Here is a 24,562-nt window from a genome sequence, read left to right on the forward strand (position 1 = left end):
AAGATACTTAGTTACTTGTTGATAGGGGTGGTGTAAGAGGGTTCATCTCTTTATTGTCTCAGACCAGTTCACTTTGAATGCATTACTTAATTTTTACAGTGGGAAAATGTATTTCCTAAAAATGAAGGATATTATTATTGTATTTCACTAGCTTAGGCCCCCACCTCGGCGAGCCTTCGTCGGTTGTTTGGAGTGTGAGGAATGGTTGATGGAGATTTGGCCTGATGCGGTTTGGGGGAGGCTTAGCTGAGGATCCACTGCGGCTCCCGGGCCTTGCAGAACCCCCAAAATAAGCCCGTGCGCTGGTCGGCAAGATCGAGTGAGGATTCGTGGGTCTAAAGACGGCGTTGGATATGCCGAACCAATGTTGGACGGGTGTCTGCAGGAGGGCTGAACTTCTGGAATAGGAAACGAGAAAGCCATGGCATTGCGGTGGCCCAGACGTGAGCTGCATCGAGGAAGCGCCCTTGGCGGACGGGTGTCGCAGCGTCATTTGATGATTGGGTAACCGACTGCTAGGTTGTCAGGAGTTTAAGGGATGGACTTGCTGGGTTGTTACATTGCTGCGGTCCGTTGCACTGCGTTGCTGCATCCCGTTGTTGCTTGCTGCGGTCTGTTGTTGCTTGCTGCGTCATTTCGTTGCTGCGATACGTTGTTGCGCTGCATTGCTGCATTCCGTCGTTGCGTGACTGCGTGGTTGCGTGACTGCGATTCTTTTCCTCTTTCTTTCGTCTTTTCTCGCTCTCTTTTTTCTTCTATCTTTCCCTCTTTTCTTCTCTCTTCTTCTTTTCTCCCCTCTTCTTCCTTTCCTTCCTTTCTCGTCTCCTCTTTCTGTTTCGCTCTTCTTTTTCTTCTGCATAGTGGGAAGAGCATGCGTAGTAGGAAAAGGGGGATAGGGGAGGGGGACGGAGGAGAGGGAACCTGGCAACCCAGTGCCTGGGTACGGGCAGAAGAGAGGTGGTGAAAGAGAACAGTGAAGGGACAGCTTAGAGGGGGGGACAGCTTAGAAAGGGGGACGGAGGAAGGAAGACCTGGCAACCCGGGGCCGACAGCTTAGAGGGGGGGGGGCAACTTAGAAAGGGGGACAGAGGAAAGAAGACCTGGCAACCCGGTGCCTGGGTATAGGCAGAAGAAGGGTGGTGTAGGGGAACGGTGAAGGGACGGACGGGTGAATCCGGCCAAAAGGTGGGATGGAATGCTGTGGAAATGGAAGGAAGGAAGATAGAGTCGGCGTCTCTTGCTGCTTTGGAGAGTTGAGTTTGCCTGAGGTGGTGGAGGGGGATGAGAGGTGAGGTGCTGCGACCTGGCAACCCGGAACTTTGTGGGTTGGGGGGCGGACCTTCGGGTTGTGTGGTGGCGTCACGGTTGTTGGCGTTACGCCGGTGTGTTTGGATGTAGGTACGTTGTGTTTGTTTTGTTTTCTTTTTTTTCCTAACATGACTTTGGGAAAGTTGTGAGGAGTTGGCACGGTTTGCTTTGTTGCTGCGATGCTCTTAGCAGGCGGACTGTGGTCCAGTTGGAGATATCAGCTGGTACTTCTTCGATGGGGGACCTGGCTGGAGCGTGGAGGGGTGGCGGCGTCTTAGGCGCTGCGTGCCGGGTAGCCAGAGTCGTCGGAGGATCGTTCCCGAGCTGGGTCTGGAGCGAGCGAAGAAGAAGAGAGCTGGATTTACGTTTCTGTTGTCTACATCTGGAGGTAGCGGGTCTCCCTCTGCCACCGAGATGTGAGTTAAAGGAGGACGGACGTGAGTCCGACTCTTCGTATTGTCAGATTCTGGCGGGTGGATGCAGCTGGTCGGCGAGGTGGAGATCGCGGGTTTGGCTGCCCGGACCCTCTCGCTGTTGGCGGCGTCTTCTGCGTGGAGTTCCGGTTGCGAGTGCAGAAAACGCGAGTGTGCCGAGGCTTAGAGTGGGTAGGTAGTTATAGGAGTGTGGCCGGAAGTGGGCGAGTGGCTGAGGTGTGGTCCTGCTCCTGAAATTCAGCGAAGTTTTATCTCCAATACATTGCTTTGACTCTGCCCCCTTATGACAAGCAGATTAGGAATGATGGCCTTATGTTTTAAACACAGACATGAGTAAATGTGTCCAGTACAACACTGGACTGAAGCGATGTATTCAGAGAAAATAATTTATAGGATACATACAGGAGACACACATGAGCATGTGTGTCTCACTGCAGAGCTGCCTGCAGCTCCCCTGCAGCTCTCAGCGCATATGGCAGAAGTGCTGACCTAGAGATAGTGTCAGGAGTGGGAGGGTAAACACACAGGAGGAAGACACTCAGAGACCTGAGACACATGGCCTCTTCTGTGCTTTGAACCTCCAGAACTTCTTAATGCATGTGTGCTTTTAGATCTAGCAACTGGACTGAAACTAGAGACCATTATGATACACTGAACCTTTTGATTTGTACTGCAGCTGACAGCAGCTCTGATACTTTTAGAGCTAATGGAGCCTCAACTGCAAAGTGCATAGAAGTACAGTATGACTGCACAGAGAACACTTTTATAAGAACCCAGAAAAACAAAACAGAAACTAAATGAGATTCTAAGAACAAACCTTATTAGCATAAATAACACATAATACAATTACACATGTGGATGACGTATTATTGATTATAATGATCTTTCCTTGTGACTTCTTGTCCAGTTACATATTCATGACGGTGCAGGGAATTACACTGAGCCGGGTATGAAGTGGACTGGATTAGAGGCCAATTGTCAGTCAGTGAGCCTCTAGAGAAGCGTGTCTGATCAGATGCCGGGGTCAGGGACAGTGCGGCACACAATACTGGCAATGAGCCCGCCACAGGGCAGAGCCGGGCAACTCGCCCCTGATCAGGGGTTCACAGCACAGACTGTGACAGCTTTATTGGATTCATGATACAATGGCAAATGTGGCAGAGGTCCAGCAATGTTGGAGTCATTCATCATTACCGCCATTGTTGGTGCGGTAATGGTGAATAAATGCAAAATGTTAACATGGAGAATAAGTACACAGTAATATGACTTTTTGATAGTTTAGAGATTCTTTTATGAGAATAGGCAGAAGACAAGATAAGCTGTAGGTGGTTACCGCACGTTTCTTAATCCTTTCATGTTCTGACTTAAAACCGCAGACTAAACACAGCAAATGAAAACTTTCTCTGGCAAACTTTTTTCCATAAATGATTTCTTGATGAATCTGTATATGTTGACAGTGTTTGTGAAAGATTGTTTGGAACCCTTTGATTAGACCCCCAGTGCGGCTGCAACACCTGCTTCTTGCGACGAAAAGGCAACTCCTCCTCATTAGGGCATCTCGTATGCAAATGAGGATTTCAAAGAGAGCCAAAAGCCACTGATGAACACATCATCAAAGAGCCATGATCGTGAAGCAAACCGTTGACAGGTGTGTGTGTGTGTGTGTGTGTAAAGAAGAGCAACTAGTCGTGAATATCTCGACCACGCTCATCAGTTAGTCAGCTGCCCAATTGAAAATATTATGCTACATGATGTGGAATATCCATGAGTAATTCACCTGTGGTGTGTGACGTTACTCTGCTTATATTTAAACTGACATATGTGTCATGTTCAGAAGTGACGTGCAGAGGGTAAGAACTCGACCTGACGACACTCCCTGATGAATATCGTGAATGAGAGTGTGTGTCCTAGCGGGTGTAGTGCTGGTTGTTGGTTGAGAGCAGCGTGGCTCACTCTGGCCCGACACATGTGCCGAGCTCAGGGCATTTTACTTAGTCCCCAGCTTAGCACCGGATTTGCCCGCCACAATGGGGTCGTGGCCGCGGTGTCTGACCCCAGCTCGAACTCCTGTGCTGCCCGACGCAGTGGCTGCAGACATGTATGAATGCATAAGAGCACGCTTCGCATGTACGCACATGCATATTGTTTTGTCTGTGTCAGGTTTGACCCCCTTTCTGCCATCGTGACCGTTTGGCCTTGTGTAAGTAAACCATAAGAATGTGGAAAATATGAAAGATGCAGAAATAGGAGACGGTTTGTTGTACTTTGCTGACAATCCTGATTTAACTTTTTCTTATTTCTGGGACACAAGATGCAGCCGGTGACAAATTATCTTTTACTCAAACACAACAACCACCAAACCTCTACGTAACTACAGCGCATATTGCACTTCTCACATTTACAGATTTTTCCCATTATAGTATTAAGTGTTCCCAAGGGGTTTTACAACATTACTATATTACTATCTATACAAAAAACATATTCAGTAATGCAACACATTAATGTGTTCGAGAATTTAAACTGCGAAAATATGATGCCGTTTTCTCGCATATAGAATATTCCTGACCGCTTGTGTTTTCTTCATCTACCATGAACTGATAAATGATCTGCAGAAGCTGCACTCTGTGACTGTTGACCAGCTCACCTCTCGTAGGTCCTGCGTGAGTGCGTTGAGCCTCTCGTCCTCGGCCTGGGCGTTGGACGCCACAGAGCGGCTGAGTGTCACCTCCGTTTGCAGCACCAGAATACGCCCCATATAGTAGGCCTCCTTGGAGGCCGACTCCTGCAGCAACGTCTCCTCATTGGTCTCCCCATCCTCCGCCACCTTACGCTGGTTGCTGTAAGCCTGGCCGAACGCCTGGAGAAGAAGAAAAGAAGGGGCAGAGTAAAAGCAATGCAATAATGATATATATATATATGTTGGGAACGTAAAGGAGCGTGTTTGGGTTATCAGCATTTAAGAAACTGAATTCTTGACATCAATAGAATTATTAATGTAAGTAACAATTATTAATGATCATTAATAACAACGGGGCACCACCCTGCGAACAGGGACCAACAACCAAACGATAAAACTAAGTCTCATAATTAGTATTCACTCACAATGTCAGTAGTCTGAGTACTATTACACATTCGGAGTGAAAGTGAAGGTTTCAGTTCGAGCACAGACCACATATACAGTTATTATCACAATACGCATGCACAAAGTAATCACAGACAGCTGCTCTTTAAAATACAACAGAGTTTATTAAGTTCGAATACTAATGATCTAGTCAACTGATATCTAAACTAACAACAACTATACATTCATGAGCACGCTATCTAAAATCAACAGACTATTGAAAAGAGGTGTGTGTGTGTGTGTGTGTATGTGAGCAAAGGGGGGGGGGAGCGAGGGAACAGCTCAGTGACGTGTGACGTAGCTGGGACGTGGTGACGTCTCTCATGCGCGGGACCCAAAATGGCTGAGAGCCAACAGTGTTTACATGCACTCGTAGCTGTTCAGCACGTAGCTAGATTAGCTCAAAGCTATATGTGTGTGTGAGTTAGTAAAAGGGAAAGGAACAAAACAAATGAAATAAAACAAGCAATAACGATCCTCTGCGCCGCGCGAGGGCCCCCTCAGTCGCTACCATGTTGTGCAGCAGGACACAACTGCCCTGCCACAAGAAGCCCAGGTCGCTCGAACAGAGCTGGACCAGCTGCAGAAAAGCTATTAAGCTCATCATGGTCCCCAAAGCGAAAACCTCTACAGTTTTAGAGAGTAACACCCTGAGTGCACAACTCCAGGCTGCTCAGAGAAGCACTAAGACCTGGCATGAAGAACCTCAGGGGGGTCAGGTAAGTATTGCTGTCGCAATCCCCGACCCCATGATAGGCCTCCTCCCTGACATAGTCAGACAAGCCCGAAGGCTTGATGAGGCTCGACTGAGTGGACAAGCCACTACAGTCACCTTGAAGACCACTGCTAAGAGCTTAGCAGCATCTAGTGGTGTAGTTCTTCATCACACCACCAGGGACAGCGAACGAGCACCCCAGGCTGCTCGCGTGCTTGATCCAGGTGTCTCATCCCCCCCCTTTGCTTTGTGACAGAAGGAGGTAGGGCTACTTCCAGGCCCCGAGTGGCATTAGTGGTTCCAAACACACATCCACAGGTGAACAAAACGTCCCGTGTAGTCCCTGCATGCACCTGAAACGGAGCCCCTCCCCCACACGTCGAGAGGTTAGTCGTCCTCACCGCTATGTCATCTTAAATGACTATGCTAATCCAGACCACTCTGATAATCCAGGCCCTCTCCGCGCGCAGGGTCTGCGTATCGATCAAATTGAGTCTCTTGCGAACGACATAGAACGCTTTGATCCAGAAAATCACGAGTTATGGCATCAGAAGAGATTTCACCCTAAAAAGAGAATTAGGTTCAAACTAAATCTTAAGTCCCAAACCCACTCTGACAGAGCAAGTTTAGACCCAGAGACCAAGAGTCTTAGACACCAACGTGTGACGGAGGCGGTTAAGCGCTTTACCACACTCCAGACACCGGTGGACGACCCGAAGCCACTAAACCTTGCCAGCCGTGGGCCAGTTCCAGACGGACAAGTCGCTGTCACCCAGGAACATAGACAACCGATGCCAATGTCCCTCCCAGAGCCTGCTCCTGACTCTAATCCACCCAGTCCGCCTGCATGCTTACAACCGCCAAAATCTGCCACCCAAAACCATGTCCCAAACCAGAAGTCTTCCCTTTATTCGCTGAAAAAAGACGCACGACACTCTGACCTCTCCCTTGCAGTCAACCAGCCTGCAACGGAACAGGGGACACCCTGGGTACCCCAGAACAATTGGCCCCCAATTTCACAACCTTGTGCGGTGAATAATAAGAGTGCAGATTTGACCGCCCAGCAAGCACGAGATCTAGCCCGTCCAACCATTCGACAGCCGAAGTTGAAACCCACGCGAAAAGGGTCCCGACAACTACCGCTGTTCGACTCGGAAGAGCTGCGAGCTCGCCATTATGTACAACCAAAATGTAAAATGAAAAAGGGTTTTTTGGTACACACCTCTAGAGGACAGGAACCGGTCCGTTGGGCCATCCCAGCAGACCCAGGGGGGTGATAGGTAAATCCAAATCTAGAGTTAGGTAGACCATGACACAACCATCACACTAACCTACCTAACCACCTTTCCATTTTGTTTTGTTTGTTTTCATTTCTCTGCTTTCATTTCGTTTTTCACATACTATGCTACAGTGCAGACGTTATCACAAGATCATGATGTAGCAATTGAGTGTATTAGGAATAATGCCTTGCTTACCTATGATTTGTGTATATGTTAAATGTAGTTACTTTGTCATCTGCCCAGATGCCGCCTTAGTGTCTGCCCAGACATCTTGAGCCTCTATGAACTATGAACACTGACCGTTAAACCATCCCTTTCTTCCCAGAACTACATGGACTGTTTAACCCTTTTTGCTCTCAGAACTACATGGACTGTATGACACCACATGGAAGCCCACGTCAGTCCTTGGTTTGTTAAAACCCACAAACCAAGCCAGAAATCTAGGTGTAGTTATGGATTCAGACCTCAACCTGAACAGCCATATCAAGACAATTACAAAATCAGCCTACTATCACCTGAAGAATATATCAAGGATTAGAGGACTTATGTCTCAACAGGATTTGGAAAAACTTGTCCACGCATTTATCTTCAGCAGACTGGACTACTGTAACGGTGTGTTTACAGGTCTCTGTAAAAAGTCTGTCAGAAAGCTGCAGCTGATTCAGAACGCTGCAGCTCGAGTCCTCACTAAGACCAGGAGGGTGGATCACATCACTCCAGTTCTGAGGTCTTTGCACTGGCTTCCTGTCCAACAAAGAATTGACTTTAAAATCCTACTGTTGGTTTACAAAGCACTGAATGGTTTAGGGCCAAAATACATCTCTGATCTGCTGCTGCCTTACGAACCATCCCGACCCCTCAGGTCGTCTGGGACCGGTCTACTATCTGTTCCCAGAGTCAGAACTAAACATGGAGAAGCAGCGTTCAGTTTTGCTGCTCCACATATCTGGAACAAAGTCCCAGAAAGCTGCAGGTCTGCTGAGACCCTCAGCTCATTTAAATCAAGATTGAAGACTTTTCTGTTTGCTGCTGCCTTTAATTGAACCACATTCAATTAATATATTAATCAATTTCCTGCATTTCTGCATTTTACTATTGCATTTTATTTCTTATACTGTTCTTAATTGCTGTTAAATCTCCTTTTCGCCTTATGTTTTGATGCTTTTAATGGTTTTAAAAGGACTGCACAATATATCGCCATTTCCTCCGGGACCGAGTTCGTGCAAGGCGTACACTATAAAACGCAGATCGGCAGAGATCTTTTCCTGACGTGGTTTGTGTGCGAGTAATTGCAGAATTGCGGCAGTGTATGGTTGATTGCGTGCAGCGTAATGTCTCAGGGAGACATGTGAAAATTACCTTATCAAGACATCAAGTCTCCGGACACCAGGATTGTGGGTAGCGTGCAGTGAAAAAACATGATATCTCTGCTTAGAGTATCCTCGACGGAGTTTCTGTACGAGAGCGCAAATCTTGAGTTAACCGATGAATCGTTGATAACGGGCGAAGTTTAAAAGAAAGTAGCAGAGGACAGGTCCAGAGCAGAGGCCTTGGCTACTTCAATTATTGTTTCAATGTATGTTTTAAATCTCCTCTACTTTTTGTGAAAATTACCTTATCAAGACATCAAGTCTCCGGACACCAGGATTGTGGGTAGCGTCCAGTGAAAAAACATGATATCTCTGCTTAGAGTATCCTCGACGGAGTTTCTGTACGAGAGCGCAAATCTTGAGTTAACCGATGAATCGTTGATAACGGGCGAAGTTTAAAAGAAAGTAGCAGAGGACAGGTCCAGAGCAGAGGCCTTGGCTACTTCAATTATTGTTTCAATGTATGTTTTAAATCTCCTCTACTTTTTACGACTGAATTTGATTTCTTACACTGTTTCTTTAATTGTTTTTAAATCTCCTTTTCTTTTGCCTTATGTTTTGATGCTTTTAATGGTTTTATGTGAAGCACTTTGAATTACCTTGTTGTTGAAATGTGCTATACAAATAAACTTGCCTTGCCTTGCCTTGCCTTGCCTAAAGACCGTGGCCAGCACCTCGCTCTTCAGGCCAAAGGGGGGGATGTTGGGATCTGACCATACGGCTTCAACATGTGCTGTGAACAAAGAGAGTCAGGCCTTCCCTTTTGCAAGCAAAGGTTTCATCCTGATTGTGGTTTGATGAGATGAAACGGGTTCGCTTCGTGGATGCGAACAAAGATAAAATCGACAGTTTGGTGAATTCGGCCAGCGAATATAACTGTGAAACTAGGATTTTGGTTAAAAGAGGAGCAACGTTGGTGTGCTCCCTAGCTCGACGGAGGTCGAGGGGAAAAAGCATTGAGGTGTGAGCTGCAGGGAGTTTTGTAGAACGGTTGCTGAACTACAGGGGTCCTGGGGTGTCTTGGCTCTCGGCCAATGAGATTGCAGCGGTGCATTCAGGTGACTTCAGGAACCATAGTTTTTTTTGGGGGGGGGGGGGAATTCACACCCTAATGTGAAATTCCTTCAGAGGAGGTCTGCATCTTTTGTGAAGTAAAAATTGAAGTGACACTGATCCAAATCCTGTCATATAACATAAACATCCTAAGCCATGTGAGGGATTTGCGCCCACTGGCATGTAGAGTAAAGCCAGCACATGTCTCAGAGTTATGGCCACTCGGTGTTCTCCTGCTGTACTTTTGACCACCGGCAGCGCTGGCAGAGTACGTGCGGAGGCTGTCCCTCAAGGATACCTGCTCTCTGTCTATGTGGGATGATGTTTCGCTGTGATCAATAGACACACTGTTCCCATTTTCCTGACACAGGTTTTCACGGCACTGAGAGCTGACTTGTCGTGATGAAGGAGCCAAGGCTTGATTGAGAAAATCAAAGCACCCATCAACAGCAGCACAGGCCTCTCATTCTAGGGCCGACCGTACCAAAGTAGTGGTGTGACAAATGCGCAAAAACTTCAGCTGCATGGCCCACCAACAAGTGAAATTTAGAGATACATAGTTACACCGTGCAAGGTTAAAGGACTAACAAATCATTTATATTGTATGAACGTGCAGTCCTGCACTATATTCCTTACAAGGTTGCCTGAATGTAGACAGAATTTCATGATTTGTAACAGCGCACTCCTCGACACCCAAGCAGCAGCTGCCTTTGGTGGTTCAATAAATACTATGAACCATCCTTCAGTTTCTCAGCAGATCAGCACGGAAAAGTGGTTATGTTGCACACAGCAGCCCCTCAGAGAGATAATGGATCAATACTGCTGTCTCAGAGAACAATTTTTATGGTTTACAATTGCCTCATGGAACTGTAAACAAGTCAGCATGTATAGCTATTATTTGTGGCCCTAATTGTCTATGCAGCCTAAATCACAAGGGAGCCGTATATTTTGGACTAGAGTATTAATAATTCACAAAGAGCCTTCCCAAACCCAACTCAACATAATAACAACTGTTTCTGTTTCTCTCCGGGATGAATCATTTATAAGGTACAAGCATCCGTTACTTGGAGAAGACGTGACCTCCAGTGTGCAGCTGTCTTTGCTTCCCACTGCGCTAGTAATTTTTCATTTTTCTATTAACTTTCATGATTCATGAGTGAACTTGACTGCTTTAAGTAAGCAGCGTGGAGTTTGCTGAGGTCCTATTGTGAGGCTGGGGTAATTTATTACAGCCAGGAATCTACTTGGGAGTAAATAGAGCACGGGCTTAGAGAGGAGCTAATGTTCAGCCATTATGATGATAAGTTATGAGTCCATGTTGCTGCTAAAATACATTGGTGTGTAGTTCTGTGTGAATGGATGAGATGAGCTGATTTACCAGCAGAGAGATTTTAATGTCCCCTAATTAGCTTAATTGACTACCTGCCCCTGTCACATCTGGCCTGCTGTTTGAATACTCTTCACCAGCAGAGCAACACTAAATGCTGGTTACTTACACAATAGATCTATCAACACTGTCCCGTCGTAATGATTGCAGACATGGTCAAACAGCTCAACTAATTGAAAAGGACACACACACTTTTTCCATTCTCTCAATATAAACTCATCATTGAATGATTTTACAGTTGATTACGTTTACTTGCTGTAAATCTGGTAAATAATGCACTTTATTCAGAAAGGCACTGATATTTATTCTAATTCAACAGACCCTTTTATTTTCAACAGAGCCAGTAATAATCAGTCCACTAACGGCTGTAAATACACTAAATATTTCACCCTCGACCACAAAATCTGTCCTCAAGGACTTGCTTTATAATGACTAGAAAGCACTCATGCAAAAATACTGTATTTTAATCATCTCCATTCCCTCTCTCACGGCATCTCTTTTATTTCTCGCTCTCTTTCACACTCTCTTGTTCACTTGCCCTCGTGCCCTCTCGAGCTCTCGGGGGAGGCACAGTGTGATTGTAGTGAGCGATTATGAGGGAGGGCCTCAAGAACAAAAAAGCTGATTAATTCCGAGCACAGTGTGACTGAATGAGCTCACATTCTCGCATCAGTTGGGAGGCTGTCAACGCCCGAGCAGGCCTCACAGCAACAGCTGAGCCCTGCAGGGGGACAAGCAAAAAAATCTGGACCCGCAGGGTCCAGCGGTTGGATTTCTAGTAAGTGAAGCAAAATGAATTTCCTTTGGACAGAGCCAGGTTAGCTTCCTGTTTATGATAAGCTAATCTATCATGAACAGGATATTTCACAAAATGTCTAACAAAATGAACTGTATGACTTAGTTCAGGATATACACATTTCATTCAGTATTTCGGCCTGATAAACATGCCAGCTGACGAAAAGGCCGAACAGCAGACACACAGACACAAGCACCGTCACAGTTGCAGGTCGTGAGTCAGCAGCAACTCATCCACGGAGAATCGCCGGGTCCTCGACGCATGAGGAGAAGCAGATGGTTTCATAACAACCCGCCTCCATGGGCTGAGCTGTGCTCCTCGAAACTCTGCTCACTCCGTCTGCCCACTGCTCCTCTTAAAGGAAGTCCCAGTGAGCGACACTGATGGCCGAGGCTCAACATTCACACATAAAGGAGCACACAGTATGCTCCGGCCCTCCTGATGCTGGTGCACCATAGTGTCAGGCTAAAAATAACACTGTGACAGCGCTGCATTTTTCAGACTAATTACATGATTAATGTCACCAACAACACAGCATGCTCCATCATTATAGTGATGGATCTGCATTGGACCTGTATCTGTGACCTAATTGACAAAATAACACAAGCCAGATAACATGTAAACAAGAGTGCAGAAGATTATATTTTAATACCATTTCCTCGGGACGATTTTAAGATGGAGTCCCTGATTGGCAGCCTGTTCCTTTTTGTGTACTGAAAAAACCCCATAATGCATTCAACCTTGAGGCTCCTCGGCCTTCTGTGCCTCAGTGGATAAAGTCCGAACAATAGAGTCCCCCTCTATAGATATTCATCCCTGGGGCCATGGAAAGAGGAGTAGACAGAGGGAACAAACCAACCGCTGCACTAGTGTGAGTGGAGGAGCGTGTGCAACCCTGAAATCCTTCCCTGTATGTTGCAGCTCCTAATTAGGAGTCAAGGGAGGACCCGTCAGTGTGCGTATATACACCAGAAGTCTATTTTTATACCCAATAGGGAGAAGAAGAGTGAACTATTTCTCCAAACTATCAGGATTAAGTGGACGTACCAGGTCTTCCTCGTTGAAAATCACTGTTAAAACAAGTTTATTTATGGGACTGTTAATATAGCAAGGGGTCTAGACTTGATTACATTTTCAAAGTCAGAGATCAAATATGAACACAGGCAAGAATAACTTCTATTTATGTTCCCTTGTGTAATTTAGTTCTAATTAATGTGGATTTTAAGTAAAATTGAGGATTTAAATTGTACAATGATAGATGTGGTTTGAAATCCACTAGTTATATTTGTTGTGTACATTGATATTTTATGAAAGTACAAGATGGGAAATGTGTTACTTTTATAGCTCAATTTGAGACAGAACAGCCTTTAATCTGGATCACAAGCTTGATTCAAATATCAACCAAAAGCTGTCTTGCAGAGCTCTAATCTGTCTGCTACAACGGCATTTTGATAAGTTATGGGGAAGCAGAAATCAGGGTATTAGTCAACTCATGGGAGGGAAAATCATAATGAAAAACTCCAACATACACTATCAGACATATACACAAAAATAAACACACACACACACACACACTCACACACACACACACTGTTGTTTGCTGTCCAGATGGTCGGCTCAGCCAACCACATCAGGGATTTCAGTACCATGGAGAGAGACATGCAGCGTCATGAAGAGAACTGTGTGTGTGAGGCAGGGTGAGGGCAGACAGATTGTTTCTTGCCGCAGCATGTCATTCACATACTTGATGATCAGTTGTAAAGCATGCAACGCCACCGTCACAAGTGTTTGAGATCAAGCCAAATTATCTATTAAAATAAAAAAATTAAAATGGACCAGCAGGGACAAAACTACCAGAATGAAGCTCATAAATAATCGCAGAAGAACAGCATCAAGAGCATTACAAACGGAGGAAAAGCAACATGCGATCTGTCAACTTCCAGTCACAACAAGACAACACATACAAACGCACGTCAGCCTGAGGAGAGTGGAGAAAACACGAACACACAAGATTATGTTTGACTGCAGTGTGCAAGTCTGGGGAAGTAAACAAAATGGCAGAACGGGTGGAAAAAGTTCAAACTCCTGATTCAGATTTTTAATTAAAATGACTCTAGTCCAAGCTGAGATAACCCTGATGACATCACAATAACATCACCTGACAAGCTCCCTGACAGCACCACAGAAAATATTATTGAAGGAAGCTTTGTACACACGATTCCTTTTCCATTGAGTAAATGAAGTATCCTAAATAAATGTGCACTTGTGTGATGTACTTAAAACCCATATCCATGATGAGCCACTGCTGAAGCAGGTTTATGGGATATATCGAGGACAGGGACACAGAAACGTCCCTTTGTGCTTCTCAGCCACCGGGGGAAAAGTGCCAAGCCAAGAGATCTGTCATCTATAAAAACACACAAGCACATTTTCACAAGTGGGGGGAAGCTGGGTAATCACAGCCCAGCAACAATGGAGGTCAGCCACGCTAACAAAATTAAATTAACAAATAAAACTGATGATTAGAAGTAATTACATTGTTGAAAATACATTTTAAACAAAACACATGTTTAAAATGTGAGCGTGTATGCATACATAATGTAGTGTAGTGTCCTTTGTGAAGCTGAAATTGCATAATGATCATTAGATAATCCAATTAGTAAAGACAGTTTAAAATTAGCTTTGCTTTGTGTGTGTGTGTGTGTGTGTGTGTGTGTGTGCTTTAAGCCAGCTACTGAATCAGCAGGGATGCTTATCGGTTATCATAGTAATGCTGTGTGCCCAGGCATGCTCTACTGCGCCCTTTGAATCCTAGTTTCATTTCCCCAGTTGGTAGAAAGCTCTTCTATTCATGAATTACAGTCGACATAAACATTGAGCCGGAGTGATATGAACATTTTATAGATAGTACAATTGTCCTGCTTTCTCTTCCTCCTTGCAAATGAGGAACAGAAAGCAATTTAGCCCAGCAAAGCCTATTATTCCTCTGATAAAAATATGCTATTATGCTGACACTCAAGGAAAGAATAATCTAATATGCAGCGTCCACAATAGCATCACATCTGTTGCTTTCTCACCATCACAATGTGTACAGTGCATGCTGTGGGAAGCTGAAAGCTCTGCCGGGGGGGGGGGGGGGGACAGGCTGTGTTTAGTTAAAAGACGAGGCTTGTTAAAGTGATTCCATTTGGCTAAAGTCTGCTCTTGATCAGAAAGATGCCTGGGTTATTTCCCAGAATGCCTCTCACTTATGTGTGCTCAGTCCGTGCCTGGCTGAATGGACGTTGAATCGCTCGACAGAGAGGCAGCTGGGCGGAAGATTTATCGGATCCCAAATGTCTCTTTATTTCCGATATCCTTTCTCCTCAAATCGATCCTCCTCTCCTCTCCTCCTGACTCCATCCATATCACGATCATAACTTCAGCACACTAAGCCTCGAAGACAAGCCATTATATCTTCTACCATGTTCATTTTGTCAGGATATAAAATATCTTTTGAAGATATGAGTCACAATATAAAGAGGCAGACAGGATTTATTTTTTGCTTTGCTTTCATGTAGGAAGCTGTGATCAGTGTGAGCAGACAGGGAAAACAGCAACACTAACAAACTGCTCAAACTGTTCCAGCTGTAACTGTGTCACATGTAGCTGTCTCTCTGCTTGGTAATGTGCCCTGCAGGAGACCATGAGCAAGTCAACCACAAAAACACATGGCCTACCCTTCAGGCCATTTCAGCACACAAATAAATACATGTTAAGAATTAAATATGGCTACAGGCACACTGGTACATGCACAGGACTTCATCCCCAACTCCTGCCATTCGTTTGTAGCGAGAACAAGAGCCATCGGGCTGGAGTGGAACATTTAAAGAAGCACTGAGTGAGAAGGAGGAGACGAGGCTTTAATGCAGAGTGCCCTTGACACAGACGGACCGAAGGAAGGAAGGAAAGAAGGAAGAGAGACTTGATAAATCAATGAAACAATTGAAAATGAAAAATGACTGAGAAAACAACAAATCATCATCAATCATCAATCTTTCTTCAAACACAATGTGTTTGCCTCGTATGCTCTTCCTTTACATTAATCTACCAACTGCCAAAAAAAATTTCAAAAATTGTGAGAAAATCATACTCGAAAATATTCCGTTTACTATCACAGAAGACATGAGCAACATTGACATTTAAAGGGCTGTTCTTTTTAGTTAATTATTTAATTTAATTAAAAAACAAAATGAATAATTGTTGCAATTTAATTTTGGTAGACTATTTACTCTATCAAATAATTGTTTTAGTTCGGAATAATAGCAGATATAATCTTTATGAGAAAATCTGCGATTAATATATTTGTGTATCAGCCTCCACTTTACACTCTCAGTCCCAAATTCTTTCACGTTGAACGTCACTGTGTCCTAACTGTTACGACCAGCCAAATAACAATCTGCTGCCCAGATTGTCTGTATTTTGTGTCTGAAGGTGCACGTGATTGTGTGTGCAGATGTGTAACTATGTGAGTATAAGTAAATGTGCCAATGCATTAAGGTAAAGCTGTGTCCCGGACATATATCCTCTTCCTCAGGGTACAACCTGATGAACAGTGAGTCATGGACAGCAAAATAACAGCACAAACAAGGCTAATTGGAAGATTTCAGCGATTTCAACTTCTTTTTTTATGCTCGTAATCTCTCAAAGGACAAATGTTATCAGTCAAATACTTTTATCCATCCTTGTGCAGAATCCTTTAAGTGGTCTCTGCCTCCATCATAATCCTCCTAAATGACAACAGACCATTTCCATTATGGGCCTCAACGAAGTACTGAGTCTCCACAGTCAGTCAAGTGTTCAGGGATTTGCCTGGGGTAAAGAAGAATTCGGGCGCTAATGTAGGGAGCATGGAGATCGACCCACTCTGTTTCCTCTATGATGCACACTTCTCTCCCTCCTTCCTACAGTCCTTCATCCCTTTGTCTGACTAAATGGTAGAAGTACTCCATGGGACGAGGAAGATTAAAGAGGGGAAGCGAGCTGGGACGAGTGTGCTGAGAGTAATGAGCATGGCATTGAGAAATAAAAAAGATGGAGGTGTTTGAAAGCTCACAGGCTGATTGGTATTCTGCATCAGCGCCAGCAGACGCACCCAGAGAGGCAGCCAGAGCCCCACGAGAGAGAGCGAGAGGGACAGAACGACAGGAGACAGATTCAACTGATAAGATTGTCTCCTCTCTCTGTAGTGGGTCTCTGCTGATAAAGAAGAGTCAGCCAAGCAAGACAAACACCGACTACAATGGAAAGGCTATTCTGCACACAGTGACCCTCTTGGTATTGACACATGGGGCCTCCGGGTGACTCAGTGCTTTTGTGCAGCCACAGGAGAGCCTCCATGCCAAACCTGCATACCTGTGGCAGACACTTAAAAACAAACACTACAGTGGTGCACTGTGCTTAATGGTAATGTAGGTATACACTCAGATACTCACAATGACAATACTAACATGCTGATGATTAAAAGGTGTTTACTGCACTGTTTACCATGTTCACCATCTTGGTTTGGCGTGCCCGCATGCTAACACTTGCTAGTTAGCGTTAAAATAAAGTACAGCTGAAGGGAATGCCATTAGTTTTACAAGTATTGGGAAGATAAAAAGATAACATTTTTGACCTGGTGCCAGAAGTAAGTAAAGTAAAGTAAAAGAGATCACTACAATTCTAACAATTTATTCTGAGGAGAACATGCACATTTAGTGACAATCCATGATGGTGGAGCTCGAGTCAGGGAATCATAAAAGGCTTCACCCTCTGGGAATCATGACTTTGGTGCTACTTTGGTGCTACTTCATCTGGTAGATAAAGATATTTTTTACTCGATAAATGAGCAATTATTAGAAAAGGGCGCTAGAGGAAAAGGGAAAGTCATTAGGGTTCAGCCTCTGGGGACCCTGCATGTACAGTATGTAGTTCATGGCAATCCATACAATATATCTAGAAATGTTTCTGTCTGGATCAAACTGATGGAGCCAACAACCAACTAACCAACGTCGCCTTCCCTAGAACCATGTCAAAATACAAAACGTTTCCTTTTCCAACTCTCAACTCTGTTTTATTTTGTAGTAAATTGAATATATGTGGGTCACCCATGCACTCTGACAAAATTGTAATGTAGATTTTTTTACCTTTTATAGGCTAAATAATGAATTCACAAATTAATAATAAATAATTGACAGTTATCTGATCGTAAACATAATTGCTGTGATGATCATACAACAAAAATGGAGGCAGGCAGCTCTTCTCAGGCCTATTCCTTTGTTCACCATGTCCAGAACCTTTTAAAAGCAGGCCCACAACAACATATATTCTTCCGTCCACTCAGCTCTTTCAGTTTCATGACCTCACATGACATCAGGTCTCTTGTGATGGAGGATAGGGTTAATTAAATGGGTTAACTAGGGGATGATTTAATACCTGTCTAATCCTATACATCCCCTGACAGCGTAGAGGTGACAAAGACCGATCGTCTGACCCTGATTCTGTGTCGCACACCCATTATAAGTGCATGTTTGGGAGTGCTCATGCATGCCAGTGAGTATGTGCACTGTAATTGTGATGGGGGGGGCGGGGGGGGGGGGGATAGGCAGGAACTTCAGAGGATCATGCTCGTTTTTGCTCTACATCGTTGCTGGATGATATAATGGCCTCTGGTCATGGATGGGAGGCTTCTCTTTCCCCGGAATGCAGACATGATAAGCATGAAAAAAAGGTTGAATGACTGAAGCCAGTGATGCTTTGAAGTACCGATTTATGAAAAAACAAATCACGTGGACCATAACAACAAATATAGGCAGCAGATATATATAACTATAGTTATAAATTCACACAGCGAAGACCTTTGGGTTGCAAAAACAAAAGTTTTCCTCGAGAGGACAAGCTGCCTTTTTCTGCTATCCTTTCAGAGTTCGCAGCGCACACAGCTAAAGTAGACGACTAATCAATACAGCAGCCTGCGGGCAGGGGAGTCCTGTTCCCTCTCCCCTCTTACCCACTACTGTATTTCACTGCAGCAAAAAGGAGCTTTCTGAAAAACATAATCTATGTTGGGCTGGGCTCTGCAGAGAGAACAGCTTCACTAAATCCTGAATCTTTTTTTCATGTGAGGATCATGAGATTTTGAGAAACAGGGACAAAAGAAAAGAACAAGGGTCAGAATTGAATTACTGGATATTCTTTTTGAGCTCTGATGTGTCAATCATCCTAAATGCAGCGATCGGACACACCTTTCTCTCTCCCTCCCCGGTTCTCCATCAAGTCACCCATAAAAACCTGAAACAACAAAGAGAGCACACTGATGGCCTGGAGTCACTCACCACCACCACCACTCTATCCTGCCTGCCCCGCCCTCTCTGGTCTCAATCACAACATCCACAGCCAACCCCCCTCCTGCTACACATACAGACACAGAAGAGGAAAAAACAAAAGTAGGAGGCATCCACACATGCAGGAAAAGTGGCCCTGATGTGTGACTCAACTACAAAGACAAATGATCTTCAGGTCCTGACAAAACACACATATCAACCACCCCCATAAAAAAAACGCATAGGCCAAACACAAGGGCAGACAGGTCCTTATCTGTATGCTCAACTGCAACCCTGAGCCTGTTGCTGAGGTCACAGGTCAACATCACCAAACCTGCAGCTCATATAATCAACCCTCCACACAACAATGTCATTTAAACAGAAGGAACAGTACAATAATGTGTGAATGGCTACGCTTAATGACTTTAAAAGACGACGTTCTTGAGTGCGCTGAACACAGTGTTGTTAAACCTGATTTGGCTTTATTTCCATGTCTGGCTGCCACCCAGCAGACACCCCACTGTCACCTCTAATAAGCTCATAAGTGACTGATTCAAAAGCTGTTCTGGATGATCCACTTTGAGGAACACGGAATCTGTCAGATATGTTTTTTCCCAGCATGCACTGATTTCCACAATGCACACTACAGTACGCACAACAGTGCGCAGCTTAGCTCACAGAGACAGAAATCAATGTATAATTCCCACTTCACTCCAGGGAGGGATCATAGGGGAGGATGGGGAGGGAGAGAGCGCCACAGGAGTTGAGGAGGGGGATGGTGGGCTCATGGTGTCGAGCACAAAACCGAAAGACGGGAGCAACAGCATCTCATGGGCTATTGATTCTGCCCCTCCATACATGTTTACTGTTCTCCCTCGAACCCCAGCGAATGTAAAAGAGGAGCAAGCAGGGGCAGAAGAAGAAGCTGAGGGGAGAGAAAACTGTAAAGTATCCTTTCTCCTCACTCAGGACAGATTGATTTACAACCACAGCTGCTCTCTTTTTTCGCAATTGTTGACCCTGAATTGGAGAACCGGTCAAACACACTGGGGGTGTGCTGAGCTTCTTTTTTTTTTTCAAAGTTAATAAATGCTAAGAGGTATTCAAGATTAGCTAATCCTTTTATTCAATGTTGATTCACCACCTCGAAGAAAAAAACCGCCAGATGTGTGACCAAACTTTAACTGAATATATTTAACACTTCTGGAAAATGTAACTCCTGATTTCTAACACGTTCTGGTTGCGCTGTACCTCGCTGTACGAGAGACGGAAGGTTTGACAACCAGTGTGACTTTGACAGGTTTACTGGGCCTCAATAGTCACTCTGAAGGAGGTCACGTCAAACAACAGCTTCACACTCTCATCACTAGTGCCTGCACCGAGCAGTCTCATGATATTTACTTCACTGAAGCAGATTTTTACTACAGAAAGAATCCCAGAGGGACTGGACTGACAGCAAATCAATCATCTATTCTACAGGACAGTCAAAGTGTGTTGCTGCTATTTGTGAATTTGACAGCCGACCCTTGATAATAATAATCTTTTATAACTTTGGAACGGGACAATTTGCCTGCAAAGAACAATTGCAGCGTCATCTGGTTCGAATTGTAAAAAAAAATATCTTTATGACACAAATGCATAAAAAGACTAAACTGTATTTAGTACGTCACTTCCTGAGAGCCTCGTTGCCGATTGGAGACATGTCGGTAACCCGGGCCAATCTCATGTGACCAAACGATGATTGGGAAGCTGAACTAATCTGAAAGAAATAGTGTGTTATTGATGTGACAGAGCTATCAGCAACTGTGTTATGAACATATTGCATTGTGGGATATTTATGCCAGCGTTGCATCCAGTGATGGATGCTGTAATATTTCACCGGAAATAGTATGCAAATCATGTAGTATTGATTTCCATTCCAAGGTTTTGAATATTCAAAAAAATCGAGTTTGACATTGTGGGAATATGCTTTTCATGTAAGATCGACTTGCTGTTTGTCCCTGCTTATACTACTAGACTATAACAGATTTTATTACCCGAAATAAACAGTAAAATATACTCTAAAATTACCATAAAACCCAGTTATCCTACAGGCTACTGGCTCTAGCTTAAAATTTAGTGTAAAGACATGGGTGGTATAACTCTTCTCAAAGTGAATGAGCATATTTTCTAAAATGCCGGACTATTCCTTTAAAATAAAGACTTTGGCAAGAATTAAATAATGTCCGTAAAAATACGCTCTTTGAGGGATTATTTCCTGTCAGAAGCATATATTTCTGCCTATGGGTGTGAAGTCATAAGCAGAGCGTAACTAAACGCACACATTGATACTAAAGTACTCAACTGGAGGACAATCAAATTAAAGACAATTTCAATTTGCGATGTCCATGACAACAACTAATCATAGCAGACTGCAATGGCCAACAGTTATTTTTAAGTTCAATGGCAGCAAATAATGTGAGTCATGAATGTTGGATGTGCACAGACTAAAGTGTTCAGGAGAGGGAGGACTATACACAGCTGCAAGGAACACAGAAACACGGTCCTGAAGATGAGGATTTCATGCTGATCTGATGAATCATGACTGAATCTTTCTTTTCAGGTCTGTGAAGAGTTTGATGTCGATGTCTTTTGGCATCTTTCTCAGCCTAAAGTCTGAGGACAGAACTGACCTGTGAACTGCCTGTTCTCAACTCACCACAAATGCCAATTCTTCTACAGACTAGCGATTTGAAAGAGCTGAAAAGACGAGTTATGACAGTAGCGGATATGAGTTTAGTGCATATATACAACTCTGGTAAGACGTACTCGCTGAAAGTTTTGTGATAAATGAACACTGACTGGATGAAACAGATGATACAATCTACTCTCACATGTAACAAAAAAAGGATGCTGAGACTGATTTTGGTCATTCATAGGAATAACCTATTAAGGGATCCTAAGGCCACTCAGTCCCAGAAGCAATTCCAAATTCCATTTGCAGTTTCCATCCCCTTTGATAATGCACCTCTGCTGAGCATGTGATGTTATTGCAGTGGCAGGTTTGCACTCTGCCATTCGGTCTCATATTCATAAACGTACGGCAGACAGACAGGAAGCAGGACGTGTTTTTCTGTGGAAGTAATATAACCTCAGGAAAATATTCCCTCTCTCAGGCAGCGGGAGTAAGGACAGAGAGAGAGAGAGACAGACAGACGAAGAGAGACAGGCAGGTGGGGAAGCAGAGAATACAATGGGTGCAGATGTTAACGGATGACAGATCACAGCAAAGAGCACTGCTGCTGCTGGCAGAGTTACAGCTGACATATTTAGAGCTATGACAGTTCAAGTTTCGCCACAGAGGATTTTAAAATGATGCAAAGGTAAGTGGACTGTTAGCGAAGAGACTGAAAGCACCCTATTGTACGTTAAGTGACTCCACGATCCTCCGATAGTGAGAAAGTCCAGCAGCTGGTACAGTATAGCAAGCACGTCCCCCTTTCTGGTGATTGTGATTGGTCTGTGGTATTTCCTCTTGTCGCTTCGTCGAATTATGAATACGAAATACTTCTAAATAAATACGGAAAAAAAAATATTTCATCACACTTTCCTTCCGATCCCTTTCCTACACAACCAAAATTATTGATCTCTCTGCCTCTTTCTCCTCTCTGTCTCATCATATTCTTTATATACAGCTTCTTCCCCAGAGCGGTTTCCTCCATCGCCCCCCCACCCACCACCCCACCCACCACCCCACCCAGCTCACACCGGACAGTGCTGAAACAAACATAGTCAATAACACGACACTGTAACCAAGCACACATTTCACTTTGGAGCCATTGATGCCTGTGCTTTATCTAGTTTTATCTTGTATATATTTATTTAATGTCTTGTTTTTAAATCGTCTTGTCTTAATGTTTTTATACACTTTTTAACTGTTGCTGCTGTACTGATGAGTCGCCAACTAAATTTCGTTGTATGTTCGTACGATGACAATAAACATCCTTATCCTTATCCTTATCCTTATATCATCCGCCACATCACCCATCATCCATAATAATCCATAAGTGTGAGATATCAGCAGGGCAGTGCTCTGCTGCCGGCTTTACCAGGCTGTCTCTTTGTCTCAGCGTGCTGCTGTGAGCCGCACAAAGATCATTGTGATCCTGCATGAGAGTCAAAACAAAATGCTCAACTAGTCAGCCTAAAACTACCACTGAGGAGGAGATGAAGGTATTTAAGAACCTCTGTCAGGCTACAGTTGATGAACAGTTGGAAGTCAGCAGTAAGCTCAAGGAGGATCTTGATAACGCCAAGCAGGAGCTGAAAAATGGTCGTCTACAATGGCAAGAGGAGAAGTCTTCCCTCAAAGCACGCCAGCAAAACAACTGTGACCACTTTCAATTCCCAGGTGCAGGTCATTGCTTCCATTCGAGCACAAGAGCAGGAAGCAGTAAAACAGACACTGGAAAAAGCCCAGGCTCTCAATAAAGCCCAGATGGACGAACAGAGAGCAGAGACCAGCAAGATCTTGGCAGTTCTGAAAAAGGAGAAAAAAAAACTATCTTGACAAAACACCAAAAGGCTCTGAGTCCCAGCAGAGTTGCCTGAAAGTAATGACTGTTGCTATGCACACACAGGGAAGGAATCTTGGAACAAGCAAACACAACGGTGTGGGAGGTCCTGAGCTGATACAGACATTTGCAACGTGCCGTTGTCTGTGGATGCACCGCATAGAACAGCATACACAATTCAGTTTTTGATGATAACTTATTCATACAGGATGGAACCTATAGCATTATGGGGCCGGCCAATGTTTCAGACACAAATTGAAGGATTTTCTACAAAATCAAATGTATTCAATCATCAGATTTTGGCTGGTTCCCACTCCCCACTTTGACTCTAAAGACAGCTGATGCGTGCACATTAACGCATCCAACAAGCCATCGCTCATGTTGAGGTGGACGCCCGCTGAGGCGATGCAGCTGTCTCACACCTGTCCGCAGTGCGCTTGCCCCCGCCACAGTGTAAAAAAAACCAACCTAAGAACAAAAAGAGCGACAGAATCCTTTCCTCTTACCTCCTGTAATTGCTCCAAGTCCTTCCTGAGAGTGTCTTGGTCGACCTCCAGGTCTGCGTACCGCTGCTTCAGCGCCTGGTTCTCCTCCAGGACCACGAGCCCGCACTCCGCAGCACTGATCTTCTCCCGGTTCGCCTCGGCCAGTTCCTGGGAGAGCCGCTCCAACTCGGCCCGGTACTGATCCATCGATTCCCCGCAAACTCCATCGGCGGCCATCGCCCCTCTCTCCTTCTCTGTCTGTGCGTCTGTGTCTGTCCCCCCCCCCCCCCCCCCCCCCCCCCCCCAGTCTCTCCACCGCTTAGGACAGAGCCACAGAGGCGGGCGGAGGCTGAGAGATGCTGAATACCCCCCCCCCCCCCTCCCCGAAAGAGTCAGAGCAGGCAGTGGAAACTCAAAATAAAATATAAATATTAGTCTTTCCTATAACATTATCGATATCACTTAACCGCAGGTAAGTGTCATTAAAACGTCCGTAACAGCTGATGAAAGACGCCCTGCGATATAAAAGCAGGTCAGTGTAGCCTACTCTCTTCTGTGTGACTCTCAGCAAAATAGAGAGAGAGAGAGAGCAGTATTTTGACTTATTCATGAGTGAAAGTGCGCCACCTCTCATCTGCTGTGAGACATAACATGCACATCTTTTTGTAGTCGGACACCTGCATCTGTGCAAGGTGGCTGGCTCTATGCGCTCTCAGT

The 24,562-nt window shown here is 44.6% G+C and overlaps 1 protein-coding gene across 4 annotated transcripts in view; it reads right to left on the reverse strand.

Moving 5' to 3' along the window:
* bicd1a (bicaudal D homolog 1a) overlaps nt 1-24,082 on the reverse strand; it is a gene marked incomplete at both ends in the record, with an annotated part of 32,743 nt that extends 8,661 nt beyond the window's left edge. For all 4 annotated transcript variants that reach the window (XM_079283311.1, XM_079283313.1, XM_079283312.1 and 1 more), the window contains 2 exons: nt 4,387-4,599; nt 23,867-24,082. In XM_079283311.1, coding sequence (XP_079139437.1) covers nt 4,387-4,599; nt 23,867-24,082 — 429 coding nt within the window. The remainder of the gene's footprint in view (nt 1-4,386; nt 4,600-23,866) is intronic.
* Between the last annotated feature and the right edge of the window lie 480 nt (nt 24,083-24,562).

This window comes from Melanostigma gelatinosum, assembly GCF_949748355.1.
Source record: "Melanostigma gelatinosum genome assembly, chromosome: 1".
Taxonomy (NCBI): Eukaryota; Metazoa; Chordata; class Actinopteri; order Perciformes; family Zoarcidae; genus Melanostigma; species Melanostigma gelatinosum.